Source organism: Silurus meridionalis, chromosome 5 (assembly GCF_014805685.1).
Source record: "Silurus meridionalis isolate SWU-2019-XX chromosome 5, ASM1480568v1, whole genome shotgun sequence".
Taxonomy (NCBI): Eukaryota; Metazoa; Chordata; class Actinopteri; order Siluriformes; family Siluridae; genus Silurus; species Silurus meridionalis.
This window is the reverse complement of record NC_060888.1, coordinates 25,263,621-25,284,119: the sequence shown is the minus strand read 5'-3', so window position 1 is coordinate 25,284,119 and position 20,499 is coordinate 25,263,621. Positions and strand designations below refer to the sequence as shown.

Genomic DNA, 20,499 nt, shown 5'->3' with positions numbered 1-20,499 from the left:
GAAGTAAAATGTTTTTACGGTACAGTACTGTAAACATAAATGGGCGGTTTTGGACGTAAACACTGCGATAAACGGGAGAAATTACTGTATTAAAAAACGGTTAACAATTTCCAATAGCTGATTACTTTCCAAAAACAGGATGTCCCATAGTGTGTTATTCCATATATCCCATAGCAATACGCCAAAAAAAATTATTGAAAGAACATAATTCTTCTGAATTTATAAAACAACTGCACAATCAGCTGGTTTCTTTTATCACTTAAGCTACAGCAGCTGTAAACAGTCATTCTATGACCAGCCTCTTTTTATTCGTTTAAAGTCAGTAAGCCATAAAAACGCAGCTCATTATTTTACAACTAGAGTTACAGCTCTACCTCTGTCTTTTATAAAGCCGTCTGACCAATCAGATTTGAGTATTCAACATTCGAAACTATATATTTAAATACATACAAAACTGCAGTCTATACACAGTGTAACATTGTGCAACACCCAACACAATATGCCATTTGATGTCCGTGTGTGTGTGTGTGTGTGTGTGTGTGTGTGGAATGTCTGTGGTGAATAAGACCTGAATGGAGGCTTTGTACACACAGAGCTGAAGCAACATGCTTTAAATTCCATAAGAGAATGAGTGTGTGTGTGTGTGTGTGTGTGTGTGCGTGTGTGCGTGCACCTTCTTATCCTCAGCTCCAAGCTGGTTCATGAGCATGGTGACGTTGTCCGTGTTCCACTCCCATGAGTGGCTGGTGAAATACTCCAGCACCATCATGGCCTTGTGAAGGCGTGTGATCGTCTTCATCATCCTGCATCACCAGGGAAACAGCTTTAGAAGACAAAGACAATGATTCCTGCACCAAGAGCGAACCCCAGGTAGCTATGCGGATTATAAAATGGCCTGGTTAATGACATGCTGCACCGGGGGCCTTGTGGTAAAAGTGCTGTGTTTCGGCATTACGGCGATACGCTGAACATTCTCCAAATCGAGGGAACAACCAAGCAGCTGATTCGATGAAACAACAGTTCGGTTCAGTTTTCAGAGCGTCATATTGATTGAGGCGATGATGGAACAGATCAGTCTCGCGGACTGGGGGCGATTGAGTGGTCTTGGAAAGAACCTGGGTTTGGAAGTTTTCATATTTATCTAAAACCAATGAAAATATCCGGATCATATTTCATGGTCCGTATTCCTTCTAAACGTTCCATTATATTAGAAAGAGAATATGAAAGACATTTTCCCGTTTTTCTTCGTGGATGCACGGAAAAGAAAATCGAAGGGAAGCAGATGTGGGGAAAAAAAGCTTATACTGTCTATAGAGGTATATGCACCTAATACATTTCTTTTATTAGGCATGATCTAATTAACAGGGATTTTGATCGTACCAATTATCGACAATATTTGTTGAAAATTGTTTTTAATGACAACACGAACATATGCATATGGGCCGCCAACAACCAGAATCCACGATGACATAAAGCCTATTTACACCCAATCTGCACTTTCACTTGCACCTCAAAGAGTTCTCCTCTCATAGCAAACAATTAGAAAGAAAATACATTAAGCCACATTCAGCATTAGGACAGCGATACTACAATATCAAATTCAGAATATGAAAAGAAGACGAAAACGGCATGCAACAATCTCTACAGGGTGCAGAGTACATAAGCTCCGCCCACTTCTGCTCTCAAGCTGCTGGCCTGGCGTCACTGTCCTGAAACTGATGTGACCTATTGCTTCTTTCGTTCCACAATCAGACATAAAAAAAAAAATAATCCAATAAAAAAAATCTACAAAGAAAAAAAAATTAATCATTTTTCCAGTTCTTTTTTTTCCTCTTTGATTTTCTTTATCATGAATCCAAAAGGGAAAAATGACTTTTTTTTTTTTTATAGTTTGATTCTGGAGTATTAGAAGATACATTCCTAAAATGAATATCGAATGACCAGAAGGTACAGTGATCTTTCACGGTGAAAGACATTCGATTTTTTTCATTTATTCCATTTGTTGCTGAACCATTCATGTAGGGGAAATTTGGAAAAAATCCTCCAAATGGCCAAATTCTGACATTGCCAACATTTCTTTCTTTTCTTTCTTTCTTTCAGCTTCTCCCATTAGGGGGTCGTCACAGTGGATCATCCGTATTCATGACCCTTCCTAACGCAACCCTCCCTATTTATTCGTTCTTGGGACCGGCACTAAGAGTGCACTGGCTTGTGCAACCCTATATTTCCAGGTACTACAGGTTACTGAACTCGAGTTCTCGCATTGCATAGACTTGTTTCTTTCCTAAAAGTGATATACGAACATTTTTTGGACACCATACAGACATTAGCGTTTGTGAAAATAAAATGGCTTCTCGCCCAATAAGGCAGATCATTTTTGGGGGTCGTAGTATTTTATTGTCATTACTACAAAAAAGATTTCCTTTTTTTTTTTCAAATAGAAACCCCGACTCACGCTTTTTGGCCAATCAGAATTAAGAACTTGACAGCATTTTGGTATGATGTACACTATATTGCCAAAAGTATTGGGACGCCTGACCTTTGTGCCCTTTCCTGCCATATGTGGTTCTTTTTTTCAAACTGTTACCACCAAACTGGATGCACTCAATTGCAGAGGACATCTTTGGATGCGGGAGCATAAAATTTTGCGTTCACTTGAATTCGGAAACCCACAAACTGTTCCAGCCTGGGAATGCACAAAGTGAGCTCCTCAAAGATCTGGTTTACATGCTTTGGAGAGGAAGATCTTGAGTGGCCTGCTATAGAGCTCTGATCTCATCCCTACTGAACACCTTTGGGATGAATGTAAATGCTGACTGCACCCCAGGTTTCCTCACCTACATCAGTACTTGATTTTACTAACACCCCTGGGGCTGATGAACACATATGTCCACAAGCACTTTCCAAATTCTAGTGGCACATCTTCCCAGAAGAGTGGAGGAAACTATAAGAGTTTCCTTTGGACTAGATGTTGGATGTGATGCTCAGAAAGCACATACCGTACTCATGACCAGCTGTCACTTTTATCAAAATAGTGTATGTGCAGTGTTTTGTTAAAAATAATGAAAAGGTTTAGGTAGATATCATCTAAAGCCATTAAATTTGCATTTGAGCTTATGTTTGTATAAGATTTGGCTCGGATCAACTGCAGTACTCGCGTACCTCCAATGCCTGGTTGAAAGACCACAACTGAAGCAATGTAAATTCTTAAAAAAAAAAAAAAAAAAAAAAAAAAGTGCACGTTTTACAATGAACACATAAATCACTTGATGGGACAATATTGCTAGAGATAAAGTAACTTCTGCACCCAGGTTCCCTCTAAGATGTAATAAAGGCAAATGACGCATGCATGAAGAACATGGTTCAGTGAAACAAAAAGACGTAAGAAAAAAGAACAAATCAGATGCTTCAGACCAGAGACCATGACCGCTGATTATACAGGATTAACACTCACATTTATTTTTTTCCAGCTACCAAAACAGATGCCATGCCAATAGAGAAATATATGATCTCACTTAAAAGAACTGGACAAAAGTATCAGGACACCTGGACCTGGTCAGGGACTTTTTCAATGTGTGGTTCTTCACTAAACTGTTACCACCAAGTAGTAGGAACGTAATTGAAGAGAATGCCGTTGGGTTAGGTGGCATTAAATTATCCCTTCATTTGAACTAGGAGACCAAAATTTGTTCCAGCATGACAATGCCCTTGTAGAAGATTGGGTTGGAGTGGAAACCCAGGGTTCCTCACCTCACCTACATCAGCACCTGCCTTTACTAAAAACCCGTGTGGCTGAATGAGCACAAATCTCCACAATCTCCCTCCAAGACCTATTTGGACATAGAAGAATCTATGAACATCTTTCCAGCAGAGTGGAGCTCAATATAGCAGCAAATGAGTACTAATTGTAGAATGAGATGTTCAAAAAGCACATACCGATCTAATGACCAGGTGTCCACAAACTTTTGTCCATATAGTGTATGTTCTTGGAAAGCCAAATGAGAGATCTTTTGGTCCTCATCACTGAGGTGGCTCTGATGGATGCTACTGTTTTGGCAATAATGGCTCTCTGATATACAGGCAGAATTGCTTGATATCTGGTACCTTTCCAACGTCGGTAAACTCAAAAAGTAAAAAAATAAAAATAAAAAAAGGAGCGAAACATCATTCCCAGGTCAATCATCAAGACTTCATGGTGTGACTCAACAAATAAATCATCACATAAACAACTTGATCCATGTGCTTCCAAATTCAAAACAATTGCAGAGTAGCATAAAGTCAAGGCAAGATGTTATAATTCGATGTTCTACTCGTGATGCTGGAGCCTAAGCGGAAACCCAAAATCAGGTTGGACCTGAGAAACCATTGAGGTAAGGAACTAATAGTTTTGGCGTGAAAATTGAATATAGGTTTAGTTTAAGACGGTCACCAGGACACGATCACAATGTAAGATTTACGGTGGAACTTAAAGTAAAAGTAAAGTAGAGATACACAGCAAAATACGACTCCAGTAACATTAAACGTGTCTCTTTAAACTTTCACTTGAGTAAAAGTACAAAAGTATTTGGCTTCAAATGTACTTAAGTTTCCAAAGTACTGATTTATTATAACTATAATGTTCCTATTATCATTTTTATCACAAGACTCTTTTCTTAATCACCTCACTTGATGTAAAAAAGACTCAAATGTGACTCTCAGCACACTGATCTATTAATAGAATGATATTAATGACTCAAACACTGATTTCTATTCAAATCATCATGAGCCCAAAACCTCCTTTTGAGTTTCTTCATCATTAAATGCTCTGCTTGCTGTTGAACTGATGCTGAACTGTATGTTGGTGATAGGTAGATACACCAAGGGTACCAAGTGTTTCACCAGTTTTTATCCTCATAATTAAAAAGGAACGACTGATTTGCCAAAATGCAAAAAAATTGGACTATGTAGTGAAGTTACAGTAAAAGTCTTGCCAAATAGAAATACTTAAGTAAAGTAAAGATTTTAGTCTAGGACACTCTTATGTATGTTTTTGTCAAGTTTTAATCATTGTCTGAACAAATGTTGGTTCAGTCTGCTTTCCAAAGCTAAATCAAACAAATAACTGAACACTGAATTTGACACTCCTTCCTCTGTAACCCAGGAGGTGGAATCGCTTTTTTCATTAAACCTCAGCTTGTAAACTCAGCTGTAGTTAAATTAGACCCTTATGTATTAGTAATAGCATGATGCTGATTTACAACAAAGCACTTCTGTAAGCTGCTGTTGGGGGGAGTGTCTGACAAATACCTACTGCAAATGTTCCACCAAAAAAAAAAAAAAAGCAACCTAAGAACACATTGGAAGACTTTTGAAACTGCCAACCCCAGTGGAATACCTCTTCACACTTGGAAGTCTGATTTGGAAGTACATGACATTGTGCCAACATGGAGAGTGAATGAATGACATTTATATATTCTGACAATCGAAAATGAAAAAGTTTTTATTTGTTTTCAATTGAAGATTGGATCGCTAAGGATAGCTGGCTAGCTTCTTGCTAGTTTATTGACTTTGTTTCTCAAACAATGCACACAAAAACAAGCTTTTATGAAGTTGTCCAACTGCGAGTTAAGTCGAATGAAACCTGACGGTATTTGCTGAATGGGTTATCCCTAAACCGCCGATGACTCCAGCACCACGATGTATAGTTTTGAGTAAAACATCATTAAAATAACACCACTTACCTTGACCTTAACACTACTAATTTAGGATGAACGAGATTCAACCAAAAACCTTAAATTTCAAATATTTACCATCAACTTCCCTTGGATTGCTTGAAACCGAGCAGACAGAAAACCAGGACGCCGGCGAAACCATGCCTCGCACAACATGCAAGAAGCCTTTGGGAGGGGATAAAAAAACAGAGGTGGTCCGAGGGGCGTGGCTTTGTGGACCTTACCTAGGCTTCTGCCCTGTGAGCCACAGATAAGCGTCGTAGAGCAGCGCGGGAATGGTGTGGCTCACCGTCGTCCAGTATTGATTGGTAAACGGGTTGGAACGCAGGTTAACATTGGGCCGCCTGAACGCCTGCTCTAAAGGGTTCGTCTTGAACGTCATGTTTATACAGTATTCTGCAGGGAGGCATACACGCATAGAGACACAGAAACAGGACAAACGGTTTAGACCGGACCGAGAGCCGCAGAACGGGACAGAGAGAGAATGAGAGACAAGAGAGAAGTGACAAGTGTGTGAGAGAGAAAGAGAGAGAGAGAGAGAGAGAGAGAGAGAGAGAGAGAGAGAGAGAGAGAGAGAGAGAGATTGCAGAATCCAGCAGGTACTGTCTGGCTTATGCATTCTCCCCAGGTCTGCAGTAAGCAACGACAAGACATGTGTGGTTAGACTGAGCACGAGGGGAGGCGGGGATCGAGACAGATAGACGGCCGGCCGGACGGGCGAAGCGGTTTACCTGGGCTCCCGTCCCGTTATCCTGAGGAAGAGATCATAGAGGAATGCTGGCGCCTTGTGGCTCACAGCAATCCAGTACTGATTGATTAGATGATTGGATGTGAGATTTACATTGGGCCGTCTGATAGCTTGCTCGAGGGGGTTCCTCTTGAAAGTGGATATAACATGGTATTCTAAGAGACAAAAGTGAGGATTCAAGTGGGTAAACCTTGCACAGCAGTAATGACGATTTAGTATCTTAAAAAGATAAAACAACGGCCAGTTCTTCGGAGACTGACCGATTTATCAGTTCAACCAAAAGTGCTCAGTGCTCGCCGAACGGAACTGAACCCATGCACCAAAAGCGAGCTTGCTTTAATACCGCATTCTTTCAAATACCCTGTAAATACACAGATCAGGCATAGCATTATGACCACCTGCTGAATATTGTGTTGGTCCCCCATTTTTGCTGCCAAAACAGTCCTGACCTTTCGAGCATCGACAGCAGGAACTTCTTCAGCAGTTTGAGCTACTGGAGCTCGTCTGTTGGATCGGATCACACGGACCTGCCTTTCCACGACCCTGTCGCTGGATCACCGCTGTTCCTTCCTTGGAGCACTTTAGATAGAAACTGACCACTGCAGACCGGGAACATCCCACAAGAGCTGCAGTTTTGGAGATGCTCTGCCCCAGTCGTCTAGACGTCACAATTAGTCAAAATCGTTCAAATCCTTACGCTCGCCCATTTTTCCTGCTTCTAGCATCAACTTTGAGGACAAAATGTTGCTGAATAACAAATATATCTGTCCACTAACAAGCGCTATGATGAGGTAATCAATAATTTTCTCACAGGTCACAATGTTATGCCTGGTAGGTGTATTTAAATCGGTCAGGCCGTAGACTGTAGTACTGTTTTAAACAATGTAAAAAAGACGGACGTGAGGCAGAATAAAGCTATTTACGTGTTAACTCACGGACTTTGGACTCAAGAAACCCGTAGTGGGAAAATGTTAAACGATTACAGAGTTCTTCACATCTAAGGAATTTCGTTCGATTCCGATCTGTTTATTAAATGTTAAATCAGACTCAAGTAAATTCACACTAGATTCGCATTACATGGGTTCTTCTCGATGGGACAATTTGCAGCAAAACAGGGCAAAGTTTTAGATACATCCGGTCAATTTTAGTGACTGTAACAGATCTGATTCTATTTAATCTTCTTAACAGTTTTATCTATACCCGTGTTAACATGAGTGATGTCCGTTTGGTGGGTTTTTCATTATAACTATAAAACACTGAGGGAAAGTAGTGACTCTGAGGCGGTTATTCGGAACCTTTTGTACAGTATATCTGAGGAGATTTGTAAAAAAAATCATCCAAGCTTCCTTGCAGCTCATCCAGTTCCCATCTTGTATAGAATGCAAGCTTGCATGTAGGTGACGTTGTTTATAAATGACTGCGGGTGTTAACGTCTCCACAGGGACACGCTTTTTTACTTTTTTACTAATCTCTAGAATTCATATCCCTCCGTAAACTGAAGCAGAGGAGCAGAAGTGCAACTAACAAACGGAAAACGTAAACAGTTTAATTTCACCTGGACCAGTTTCATTTTACAGGCTGTGGTAGTTACTACTGGACATCTACCACTCAATGGGCAATAAAGAACTAAGAATAACCCACAGGACATCAGAGTGGGTCTTTCCACCAAGCCTGACCTGGTGAAAATGGGCTACCAGGTTAGTCACCTGGTCAAGTCACATCCTGTCTGGTTATAGATAATAAGGCAGGTTTTGTTTTAGGCTGCAAAATCACATTAACAAAATGGACTTTTAAACAAGAGCTGCAAGAAAAATACATCGAAAGCTAAAAGAAGCGAGGATAGGGCTGATTTCTTTCTACACCAGACTCATCCATGTGGCCTATTAGCAATAACAGACTAAATACACCAATCCTGTAAAAGTACTGATCCCCTGCGTAAATGTGACTCCAGTCAAAGCCCTCCTTTTACATTTCTATTGGAGTAAATGTACAAAAAGGTCCCGCGTTTGGAGTAACTTATTTATGACTCTATATGAGTAATTAATGCAGTTCAGTGCTTCATTTTCCTGCACGTCGGACCTTTATAAAGAGATAGCGCTTTCTGTAGTTACACACAGTAAGAGAAAGTAAAAGTAGACAGACTAACGTTTTGAGTGTTTCGTATTCAGACGTGGCAAAACTTAAATCCATGGACGTTTGGGGGGAAAATAGAAATCACTCATTATTTCCATTCATCTATCTGCCATTAAATCTGTGGGTGTGTATAAAAGTTTTTGCCCTGCATCATTCTTAATATTCCTGTGATGTGACTCTGTGACATAATTACAGTGGCTGAGAAGTACTAAACTAATTAAGAAATCCAAAAACAAATCTGAAAACAAATCCGAAAACAAAAACAAGTCCAAAAAAGTTTACGTTGAACCATTTTTTCCCCCAATAAAGCAACTTAAAATATTTTGACACTTTTACACAGACATGGAAGCTTTTTTCTGCCGCAGCCTGTTGCACTTACTGCATATCTTAAATGAATATCTTCTGCAATGAGCAAAATGTATTTCATACGCAAACTATACATACCTTTTCTGGATTGTCTGAATTGTCATTGTGTTTTCTGTATGCCTGTTAAAATTAATGCGATAATAATGCTACAACGCAAATTAATTTTAACGGCACTAATTTTATTAATGCACGAATAATGCAGCGCGCATTTCTGTTTGACTATTTTTATTACCATTTTAAATAAACATATGATATTTATATAAGAGGCGAAATTAAAACCTTCAAAGCAACACATTTACTCACAAAGTCCTTTCGTTTCTCAGATATATATATATATATATATATATATATATATATATATATATATATATATATATATAAAAAACTTCACTCAAGATTATTAAAAAAAAATTACAAAATTTTAATGATGCGCAAAATTCCGTTTGGTGTCCTGATAATTTACGTAATTTAAAACACTATAGTTACTTTTAAACACTTACAAGAATATTTAGTCTTCATGCTCTATGATGACTGGAGTATTAAAAAAATCAGTTAACTCATGACGATCATGCGATTAATCACGATTAAATATTTTAATTGATTGTCTAGTTTTCTGGTTTGTTAATTTCTTTTTCAGATTTGTTAACGTGTTTTCTGATTTGTTCGTTTGTTTCGGGTTTGTTCATTTATTTTCGCATTTTTGTTCATTTATTTTCGCATTTGTTAGTGTGTTTTTGGATTTGTTTATTTGTTCTCGGATTTGTTTATTTAGTTTTTTGATTTGTTTATTTTGTTTTGGATTTATTTTTGTTTTCTGGTTTATTTTGTTTTTGGATTTGTTATTTTGTTTTTGGATTTATTTTTGTTTTGGATTTGTTTATTTAGTTTTTGATTTGTTTATTTGTTCTCGGATTTGTTTATTTTGTTTTTGATTTGCTTATTTGTTTTCGCAATTGTTTATTTTGTATTTGCATTTGTTTATTTTGTTTTCTGGTTAATTTTTGGCTTTTGGATTTGTTCATTTGTTTCGGATTTTTAGTGTGGTTTTGGATTTGTTTATTTGTTCTCGGATTTGTTTATTTAGTTTTTGATTTGTTTATTTTGTTTTGGATTTATTTTTGTTTTCTGGTTTATTTTGTTTTGGATTTGTTATTTTGTTTTTGATTTGCTTATTTGTTTTCACAATTGTTTATTTTGTTTTTGCATTTGTTTATTTTGTTTTTGCATTTGTTTATTTTGTTTTCTGGTTAATTTTGTTTTTGGATTTGTTTATTTGTTTCGGATTTTTTAGTGTGGTTTTGGATTTGTTTATTTGTTTCAGATTTGTTAGTGTGTTTGGATTTGTTCATTTGTTATCAGTCAACTGTACACAATGCATTGCTGAGGTATAAAAGTCTTTTGGTTGAGCCACATACAAAAACGGAACACTGTCTCTTCATGGAAATAAAATTTACAGCAAAAAATCAAAAGAATGGTTCATACCGACTTCACCCCAGTGAAAGGGATTGATTGCGCCGGTCGTGCAGTTGTACACCAACAAACTTTTTGGCCTGTGAACAAACAGGAAAGACTCCATTATCTATTTCTTATTAGTGTCTGACTCAATATTGCTCTTTATAATATTATATATCTATTATACATTTCTAATAATGAAAAAGAATTACAACTTGATTAGACTGAACACAGATACCGTCATTGGCAAAAATATCGGCAACATTTGGAAATTTGTTCCAAATGCAAAAGTTTTGGTATCCACATGCTAATTGTTTTTTTTTTTTTATAAGAAAAAAAAAGGCAAACTTGATAAGATTTCACACAGAATTCAAAAATTGACTGGACAAAATGATTAGCACCTTGTCAAAATTGTAAGAAATTATTGCTTTTCAAGCATGTGATGCTCCTGTAATTTGTACTTAGACACACCTGTGGTAAGTAACAGGTGTGGGCAATATAGTAATAATAGTATAATAAACCCCTTGTGTTGTGTGTCACACTGAGCATGGAGAAAAGAAAGAAGTGTAAAAAGTGTTTGTGGACAATCTCTTGGCTACAAGTCGATCTCCAGAGATCTTTGTGTCTGCGACATCACTGTTACATCACTGTTACTACTATACCAATGCATAAAAAAAGCAAGACTGGAGTTCGACACAACTTATATGACAAAACCACAATCCTTCTGGGAGAACGCACTGTGGACAGACGAGACAAAAGTTTTGGTAAAGGACACCATGGCACTGTTTACAGTAAAAAGAAATTCCTTCAAAGAAAAGAACATAGCCCCTACAGTCAAACATGGTGGAGGTTCAAAGATGATCTGGGGATGCTTTGCTACTTCTGGCACTGGATGCCTTGACTGTGTGATCTTGTATCATGTATTGTATCATGATCTAATCATCAATTTTGGGGAGCAACCTAGTGGCCAGTGTCAAAAAGCTACGCCTCCACCAGAGGTCATGGGTCTTCGAGAAGGACAATGACCGAAACACACTTCAAAAAGCTCTGGAGATTCCCGAAATGGCCAGCAATGAGTCCAGATCTAAATCTTATAGAACACCTGCAGAGAAATCTCAAAACAGCAGTTGGGAGAGGGCACCCTTTAAATATGAATGACCTGGTGCAGAAGAGTGGACCAAAATTCCAGTAGAGAGGTGAAACTCATACATGGTTACAGGAAAGGGGGTGCTACCAAGGGTAGCCAATAATCTTTCTTCAGTGCATTTTTTTTTTTGGGTTCTGTGTGGAATTGTATCAGATTCGACTTTTTCTATGCGAACAAAAATTGCAGGGGTGCCGATATTTCTGGCCATGACTGTATATGCAGCTGTACATGTAAAGCCTGTTTGACCTCTGTGTGGTTTGTGAGCTGTTATCACACTGACCTGGTGTGTTTCTGCGAGCCTGAGTGCCAAGCAGCAGCCAGAATTGTGTTTATGACCACGTCGACCGGCACGAGGTCAGCCACAGCGCTGTTAGAGGCTCTCATGGTGCGTAGGATGCCTTTCCCCGCCTGCGGAAATAGAAGAGCTTCGGTAGAAGAGTGTGTTTGTATTGCGTATATACGTTTTGTAGTGCGATGGGGTGGTGATGATGAAGATGTTGGTGGCAATAAAATTATAATAGTGAAGATGATAGTGATGATCATGCTTATGTTGGCAAGTATTGATGATGATGATGATGCACTCACAGCAATGAATATCCCACTCGGTCCATTGAAATTATCAATCCATCCCTGGTGTGGGAATAAAAAACAACACCACACTATTAGGATCGAAATAACACTAGTGATGTAAACGTTTGCAGGTAGATTACAGGAGTGAGAGCGATATTTACAGGAAAGGGCTCTTTCCAGCTGGCTCCTACTATAGAAGGCCGCACAATGGCCACGTTTAGATTCCCACACTCCTCCTGGACCAGGTACTCAGCCAGGGCTTTGGTGTACGTGTACGTGTTGGGTCGCTCGCCGAGCAGCTTGGGGGTCATCAGACTGACCAGCTTATCATCCATCCACCTGCATATAAGCACATAACCAAATTAAACTACATGTAAACTCTCATCCAACTGTATTCAAAGCAACCATCATTATGGATATAAAATCAATAAATGATTACACAAAGGTTATAGAAATGGCATAGTTATACAAAATACGTACTCCAGCGTGTCAATGAGCTTCTTGTAGTCGACAGGTGGTGGGTAGACGACCTCCTCAATGAGCTCTCGGTCACAGTTAGCGTATGCTGTGGAGATGTGAATAAACACCTCCAAATGTTTCATCCCGTGAGCCAGATTCAGCATCTTCTGTGTGGCCAGAACGTTCAGCTGCATGGCATCTCTGAGCAACAAATACATAAATAGTCAAAATTACAGCTCCCTTATAGTCAATAAACTCATGATATCAGAAATAAAGACTGTGAATTTTGTGGATTAAAAAAAAGCTCCAGTTCTCCAGTCTGGAACACAGAAACCAGAGTCCTTAATAGAACTAGAAGAAGTAACATGTTGCCCCCCACCTCCCACCATCTAATCCACACTTAACTGAATCTGAGAATTAAAAAAATCACATTGATAATAAAAATAAAAACTTGAATCTGCCATAAATGAGCAAGATTGCACAGGCTATTTATTAGTACCTAGAATAATGATTCATGTACAGAGCCGGGAACTTAAGGGATTGGGAATACACAGATGTGTAGCCTTAAGAAAACTACTCATCACTGAGGCTGATCAGGAAAAAAGGCTTCAATTTGCTAGGGAGCATAAAGATTGGATTCTGGAGCAATGAAAGAAGGTCATGTGGTCTGATGAGTCCAGATTGACCCTGGTCCAGAGTCATTGGCGCATCAGGGTAGGAAGAGAGGCGGATGAACTGATGCACCCATCATGACTAGTGCCTACTGTACGAGCCTGTGGGGGCAGGGCTATGATCTGGGGCCGCTGCATTTGTTCAGGTCTCGGTTCAGCAGCGTTTTGTACACAAAGAATGAGGTCAGCTGACTACCTGAATATAGTGAATGATCAGGTTATTCCATCAATGGATTTTTTCATCCCTGATGGCACGAGCATATTCCAAGATGACAATACCAGGATTCATCAGGCTCAAACTGTGAAAGAGTGTTTCAGGGAGCATGAGACGTCATTTTCACACACTGTCCACCACAGAGTCCAGACTTTAACCCCATTGAGAATCTTTGGGATGAGATCTCGGAGAAGACGTTGTGCAGTGGTCCGACTCTCCCATCATCAATACAAGATCTTGGTGAAAAATTACTGCAACTCTGGACGGTAATAAATGTTGTGAAATTGCAGAAGTTTATTGAAATGATGCCACTTGTTTGGACGGCCAGTGAGTGTAATAAACTTCGTAAAAGGCAAAAATACAAAAAAAATAGCAGAGTGAATGAATGTGAAAACGTTCCGTAGACAGATCTGTTCTGTTTGTGCTCGAACAGAAGATCTTGTGTAAAACGAAGTACAGGAGAGATGTAATCAGACTGCCTCACCCCCACAGTCAAACATAGAGGATTGTGTTACCAAACTTTCGTCAGGCACACAGGTTTTTTTGCGTTAAAAAACTCCCAAATTGTGAAACGGTCTTGGCAATAGTGTGATTTGCACATAGTCACAATCTTTAAATCCAGGCTGAAAACCTATTTCAGTCAGTTCTTTGATTATTAACTTTTAGGTATTGCCCAGAGGAGAATCGTGAGCATAGAATCATATTAAATCTGAAATATTCCTTCAATATTTTAAAGCTGCACTGCAATTAGACGACAGACTTAAGTAAGTTCTGAGACGGTTATTTGTATATGACTTTAATTATGATGTCACCCAGCTGTTTAGCACTGCTCCCAATTTCACTATGTTTAGTTTATATACAGTGCATCCGGAAAGAATTTGCAGCGCTTTAACTTTTTTCAACCCACATTTTGTTATGTTACAGCCTCATTCCAAAATGGATTACATTCATTATTTATCTCAAGAAGTTTGTTTGAAATCTTTCAATATTTGTTTGAGGGAATTCAGGTTGTATGTACATTGTATATGTTTACAGTGCATACTACACACTATAATGTGTGTATAGTGTACTCTCTATATATAATTCATTTATAACGTTTTTTACAGTAGTATTTCTTTATATTTATACAGTAATTTACTGTATTACAGTAATGTTTATCCCCCACATCATCTCACGCTCACCATCAACCACTACGACACCATATAGGTACAGTACAGTACTCTAAAGTTCATTTATTATTACAAATATTTGTAAAGTTATTTATTTCTTTATCTTTACAATTTATCACTTTTTATGTTTAAACTTATATATATATATATATATATATATATATATATATATATATATATATATATATATATATATATATGCCTAATTTGAAGAACCTACAATATGACATATTTTCAGTTCACTTTTTTGTTATGTATATAATTCCACATGTGTTAATTCATAGTTTTGATGCCTTCAGTGTGACTCTACAATTTTCATAGTCATGAAAATAAAGAAAACTCCTTGAATGAGCAGGTGTGTCCAAACTTTTGGTCTGTACTGTATATATATATATATATATATATATATATATATATATATATATATATATATATATATATATATATAAATGTATACTATAATGTTAAATTGAAGAACGGGAGACTAAATCAAAACCACGCCTACTTGAGAGGCTCGTTGAATCGGATGGTGGCTGCGCAGTGGAAGACGACGTTGATGCGCTCCTTCAGCGTGTCCTGGTCTTCTTTGCTGAGGTCTAACTCGGGCTGCGTGAGGTCACTGTTTACCGGCACGATCTTCTCCGCAAAACCTGGCTGCTCTTCTCTTAATCTGTCGAAAAGCTGAAACGGGGACACGAAGCAGGAATAATTACAGAGACAAGTTCAACTGTGAGGGCATTAAATAAATCCAAACAGCAGCTGCTTCCTGATCCGACCTCTTTCTTATCAAGATGAATCAATGTGTTACTTCACTGTTATCTGAATTCTACACATAGGCTCACTATTGTATAGGATGTCTTTGGATGAGGACATTTTCCCCTCACTTGAAGTAGGAGACCCAAACCTGTACCAGCATAACGATGCCCCTGTGCGCAAAGCTGGCTTCATGAAGATATGTTTTAAACGGAAGATCTAATTCTATACAGCTCTGACCTCAACCCTATTGAACACCTTTGGGATGAATGTGAATGCTGAGTGCACCTCAGGCCTCCTCACCTCCCCTACATCAATACCTGACTATACTGACATTCTGAATGACCACAAATGTCCACAAAATCTAGTGGAACATCTTCTCAGCAGAGTGGAGGTTATTCAAACAGCAAATGTGGTGGAATGGGGTGTTAAAAAAATCAAATAGTGTCAGGGGTTCACAAACTTTTATCCATTTGGTGAATGTATACTGTATAATTTAGACACACATACGTGCAAACTCCCGAGTCAAGCGACCGAGGTCCTGTACTCACCCTGCAGTTGATCATGTCTGCGATGCGGGCGCTCGGAGACTGACCCGCTTTGGGTCGCACGAGCACGTAGGCCTGTCTGGTGCCGGGGCAGGAGCGGAGCAGCTTTTCCAGCAACACTTTGCCCATGAAACCTGTAGCGCCCGTGATCAGCACGTTCTTGCCCGTGTAGTACTCCGGAATGGTGACCATCCTGAGTGTGTCCAGTCCCTTAAATGAGTCACAGCCACAAATCAACACCAAAGAAACACATCATCACACTCATCCTTTTACGATTCCCCCGTACTCCTATTAATCAACAAAGTCATCCCTTACTGTTAGGAAGTTTATCCTATCCGGCTTGAAGGACCGAATGTTAGGAAGTTTTCCTCTCTACCTCGAAGGACCATATAAGGATTTTCACGATCTGGTGTGCGCTGATCAGGGAATTGTACTCGCTCCAGCGCGTCAGTAAAAACACGGTACAGGATTCAGAACACTTAACTTTACTGGGTATAGAATAGATCGTATATGAGGTGATTCTTGCTGTCTTCTGTTAGCTGCTGTTCGGTAGGTTAGGTGATGCAGAATGCATGCTAAAAGGTCACCGCTGAATGTTCAGTGCTGAGTGATAGGTTGCACAATGTCGAATGGCCAATGGTCAATGACGACTGCTGCTCGGTGTTCTGGCCTTTTATACTCTTGATGGAGGACAGTGCACTGTAATGTCATAGGTAGCTTGTCATTGCTTGGTAAACTGCATGTCTGCCTCTAGTGGTGAAGCGTGGAAATACAACTGAATAGGAATCCTTTCTTACACTTACAAATATCATCATTTAAACATACTGCTGTCTCCTGTCATCAACTCAAAATACAGTAACGTTACAGCTGGGTAAAATGATGCAGCATTAAAGAGAGATCTTGAGAATAAATAATTTGTAATACTCTGCTCCAAGATACACTGTATAGACAAACGTTTTTGGACACCTGAGCATAAGATTGCTATGTGCTTCTTGTTGAACACATTCAGAAGGCCAAGGAGGAGGTTTATAAATGTGGTGAGGGAAGACATGCAGGTAGTTGGGGTGAAAGAGGCAGATGTAGAGGACAGGGGGGTGTGGAGACGGATGATCCACTGTGGCGCCCCCTAATGGGAGAAACCGGAAGAAGAAGAAGTAGAAGACATTCCACATTTAGTCACCTTCTGGGAATATGTTCCACAAAATGGACATTGAGCTCATTCAGCCACAAGATTAGTAAAGTCAGGCACTGATGTAGGTGAGGTGTGGAGGCCTGGGGTGCAGTCAGCGTTCACATTCATCATGGTTAATAGGGTTGAGGTTCAGAGCTCTATAGCAGGAGATCTTGGAAAGCAGATCTTCATGGATCTGGCTCTGTGACAGGGGCATGGTCATGCTGGAGCAGGTTCAGGTCGAGAAATGTCATGCCTCCAAGTTTGTGGTTACAGTTTGGGGAAGAACCACATATGGCTGGAAAAGTCTGGTATCCCAATACTTTTAGTCCATATAGTGTATTTTTCATGGATATTTCTCTTTAAATAAGCAAGGTTCCAACTTGACTGAAATTGAAACTGAAAACACCTGATTCTCACCTGACCCTGTACAACCTCTCACGGTCACGTAAAAAGCTAGCTCCAAACTAAAACTCCACCGGCACGTGCGTTAATACAATTCTACAAGCCTGAGCAGCTTGAATGTAACTTTCCATCACAATGATTTCAGGCCTCCTGCACATTTGGCAGGTGAAGCGAGACCCTCCTGCCCAGCAGCACTTCTAAAACCCGCCATGAAGAGTGTGGGAGGAAATGAGTGTAAGTGTGTGTGTGTGTGTGTGTGTGTGTGTGTGTGTGTGTGTGTGTGTGTTAGACCAGGGTTACAATCGGCATGTGTTCTTTACGTTGCAACACATTCTTAAAAGTAAAGAAAAAAAAAAGGCTCGGCTGCATGAAAAGTCCAGCCAGTTAGTTATTAATTTGGTGGATTTAAGATGCATAATAATAATTTATACATGTGTTTTGACAGGATTTACGGCCCAGCTCTCTTTTCTCCTCAACAAACAGTTCATCTTCCATCCTTCTCATGATTTCAGACTTTTGACAAAAGTTTCCTTCTGAGGACTTTTCCAAGCAGATGGTATGTGGTGCATTGCCACTCTTTATCCTGCACGTTTTTTTTGCTTTGTCCTTCTGGTCAGCAGACCTTCAGTTTCGATCTGGACTCCTACGGCTGCTGTTGATCTGCTGAAACGATGCCAAATCTGCATCGCTTTTACTGCGTTTGGCAGACGCTGTGATCCTGCACGCTCCATCAATAAATATGTTCTGTAGCTGGTTTATCAGGACTCAAACTCAGAATACCAGTGGTAGATAAGAGTATAAACACGTCACGAGTTGAGCACTTTCTTAAAAGGTACAGGACTAATTTGGGCGTGTGGGAGTCGGAATTCTTGCTGGTTGGTTTGGGATCAAATACATATTTCATTAAAGAAAAAAATTAAGAACTCACAAAATCAGCAGGGGCTCAAAAATATTTCCCCCACTGTAATGTCAAACACTACATAAAGCAAGTTTATACATTTTAGCCCAAAGGGCAATGCGGACGCCGTTAATCGGACTACAGGTTACACATGAGGAATTATGGGTAAAACCGGTTGTACAGGCCTGCTGGAAATGTGCTGCCTTTTTTTTAGCAGCTTGTTTGTAGTTGCCACAGCAGTGTTTACTGAATAACAGCGGCGGTCAATCCTGCGTCACGTGGACCCCAGAGCCCATGCAGCGATCTCCGAGAGTGTATCCTGGGGGGGTTCGCGCATCTCTTTCGCACTTCTGCACTGATATTAATCACATGCATTTATAAAATAGTGTTCTCTATCCGGGAAAATGGTTCCATGGTTCATCTCCAACCCATGTACAGCAAATCTTCACAGAGCTGGCTTTGTGCACAGGGGGCATCGTCATGCTGGAACAGGTTTAGATCAAGTAGTTCGAGTGAAGGGAAAATTTCATGCTACCAGTTCCGAAGAAACCCTGTACAATCGTGTGTTTTCAACTTTGTGGTAACAGTTTGGGGAAGAAGCACATACAGCTGGAAAAGTCAGATGTCCAAATCCTTTTTTCCCCGTATATAGAGCTACAAAAATAATGATGGTGTTCGTCTGGATAAAGTGCTGTCGAACATAATGCGATTTGGGATCCACCGTAGACCACGCCACCTTGTCAGTCAGATCTTGCAATACTTTTGTCCATATAATTCGTCTCCACCGAACCGAATGCAGGCACTAGATTTGTGCAGAAACCAGCTGGATGTGAAAAAACACTGTTTTACCATTTACTCACTTAATAAAATTTACACCTACTATATAACAGTCAAGAAACTAGAAGATAGATAGATAGATAGATAGATAGATAGATAGATAGATAGATAGATAGATAGATAGATAGATAGATAGATAGATAGATAGATAGATTAGATAGAATAAAAAAAATATATATATATATAATAAACATTTTAATTATTGAACTATATTAAGAATTAATATTCAAAATGTATGAATTATTTTAAAAATATTGAAGAGAGTTTGCAAATTAATATCTTTCAAAGTTTTTTTCTTTTTTTTCCCATTCATTTATTCTGATAATTAAAAAAAGCATGTCTGGTGCCGTTACCCGAAAATGAATGCGTTATAAGTAAAAACTAAAAAGAAGTAAAAGCTAAAATGTAATGTAATGTGTATGTAATAAACTAATATGTAAACACAAACACACACACACACACACACACACACACACACACACACACACACACACACACAAACCTGAAGGACACTGATTACACCTCTTTGCATGGTTCAGTTGAAATCCTGTGCTGAAGTAAATGTTGTTTAGAAATGCTGAAAGGCTGAAAACTTTTAGAGGAAAAAATAAAAATAATAATAGATTTTTCCCCTCACACAAGTCGACATTACCAGGATAAAGATCTCTCGTTTTCCTGCTGAATCTAAACAAACGACAGGATTTTGCACGTGAAAAGTGACAGTTTCGGTAAATTCGCTGTTCCTGAAGTCTGGTTCTACTTTGTGCAGTGTGAGAGTAAAAGTGAGAGTGAAAGTGAGAGTGAAAGTGAGAGTGAGAGTAAGAGACAATCAATGTCAATGGTCCTGTGATCAAAAGAATCCTGAGAATGTCCTGATAATGTCCGAAATTTAGGATGACCATCTCACAGTGAGTTTGCTGCTACGATCACGCCTGCTGCAGAACCAATAAAAATACAACATGAAATGACTCATTGATCCACATGAGATGGAGCTGAGACTTGAATACCAGGGAGGCAAAAAGAGCTAAAAGGAATATGTGGGAATATGTGGGTTTTCCATAATGAAGAAAATCTTGTGAAGTTGTGGCAGCGGAGATGTTGCATGGACTCTTGAACAACTCAGATGTTAAATTAACCATCAGAACGTAATCCATCAGTGGCAACATCCAACATTCTGGATTTGCTATTGGAAGTTCATATGGATCACTATGTGCTTTTCAATAGCAACAAAAGAGGGACAGGAAATG

The 20,499-nt window shown here is 39.2% G+C and overlaps 1 protein-coding gene across 3 annotated transcripts in view; it reads right to left on the bottom strand.

The window, feature by feature from the left end:
* Positions 1 to 20,499, bottom strand: part of far1 (fatty acyl CoA reductase 1) — a 30,187-nt gene that overhangs the window by 5,833 nt on the left and 3,855 nt on the right. Inside the window, exons 1-10 of one of the 3 annotated variants that reach the window (XM_046849407.1) lie at positions 16,257 to 16,595; positions 15,945 to 16,151; positions 15,146 to 15,321; positions 12,608 to 12,787; positions 12,289 to 12,466; positions 12,143 to 12,187; positions 11,838 to 11,965; positions 10,441 to 10,508; positions 6,443 to 6,614; positions 674 to 803 (exon numbers count right to left, since the gene is read on the bottom strand). In XM_046849407.1, the coding sequence (XP_046705363.1) occupies positions 674 to 803; positions 6,443 to 6,614; positions 10,441 to 10,508; positions 11,838 to 11,965; positions 12,143 to 12,187; positions 12,289 to 12,466; positions 12,608 to 12,787; positions 15,146 to 15,321; positions 15,945 to 16,133 (1,266 nt within the window). In that variant the 5' untranslated portion in view covers positions 16,134 to 16,151; positions 16,257 to 16,595. Of the gene's footprint in view, positions 1 to 673; positions 804 to 5,935; positions 6,108 to 6,442; positions 6,615 to 10,440; positions 10,509 to 11,837; positions 11,966 to 12,142; positions 12,188 to 12,288; positions 12,467 to 12,607; positions 12,788 to 15,145; positions 15,322 to 15,944; positions 16,152 to 16,256; positions 16,596 to 20,499 lie in introns of those variants that run through there. The other 2 variants (XM_046849406.1, XM_046849405.1) reach the window with 2 other exon arrangements.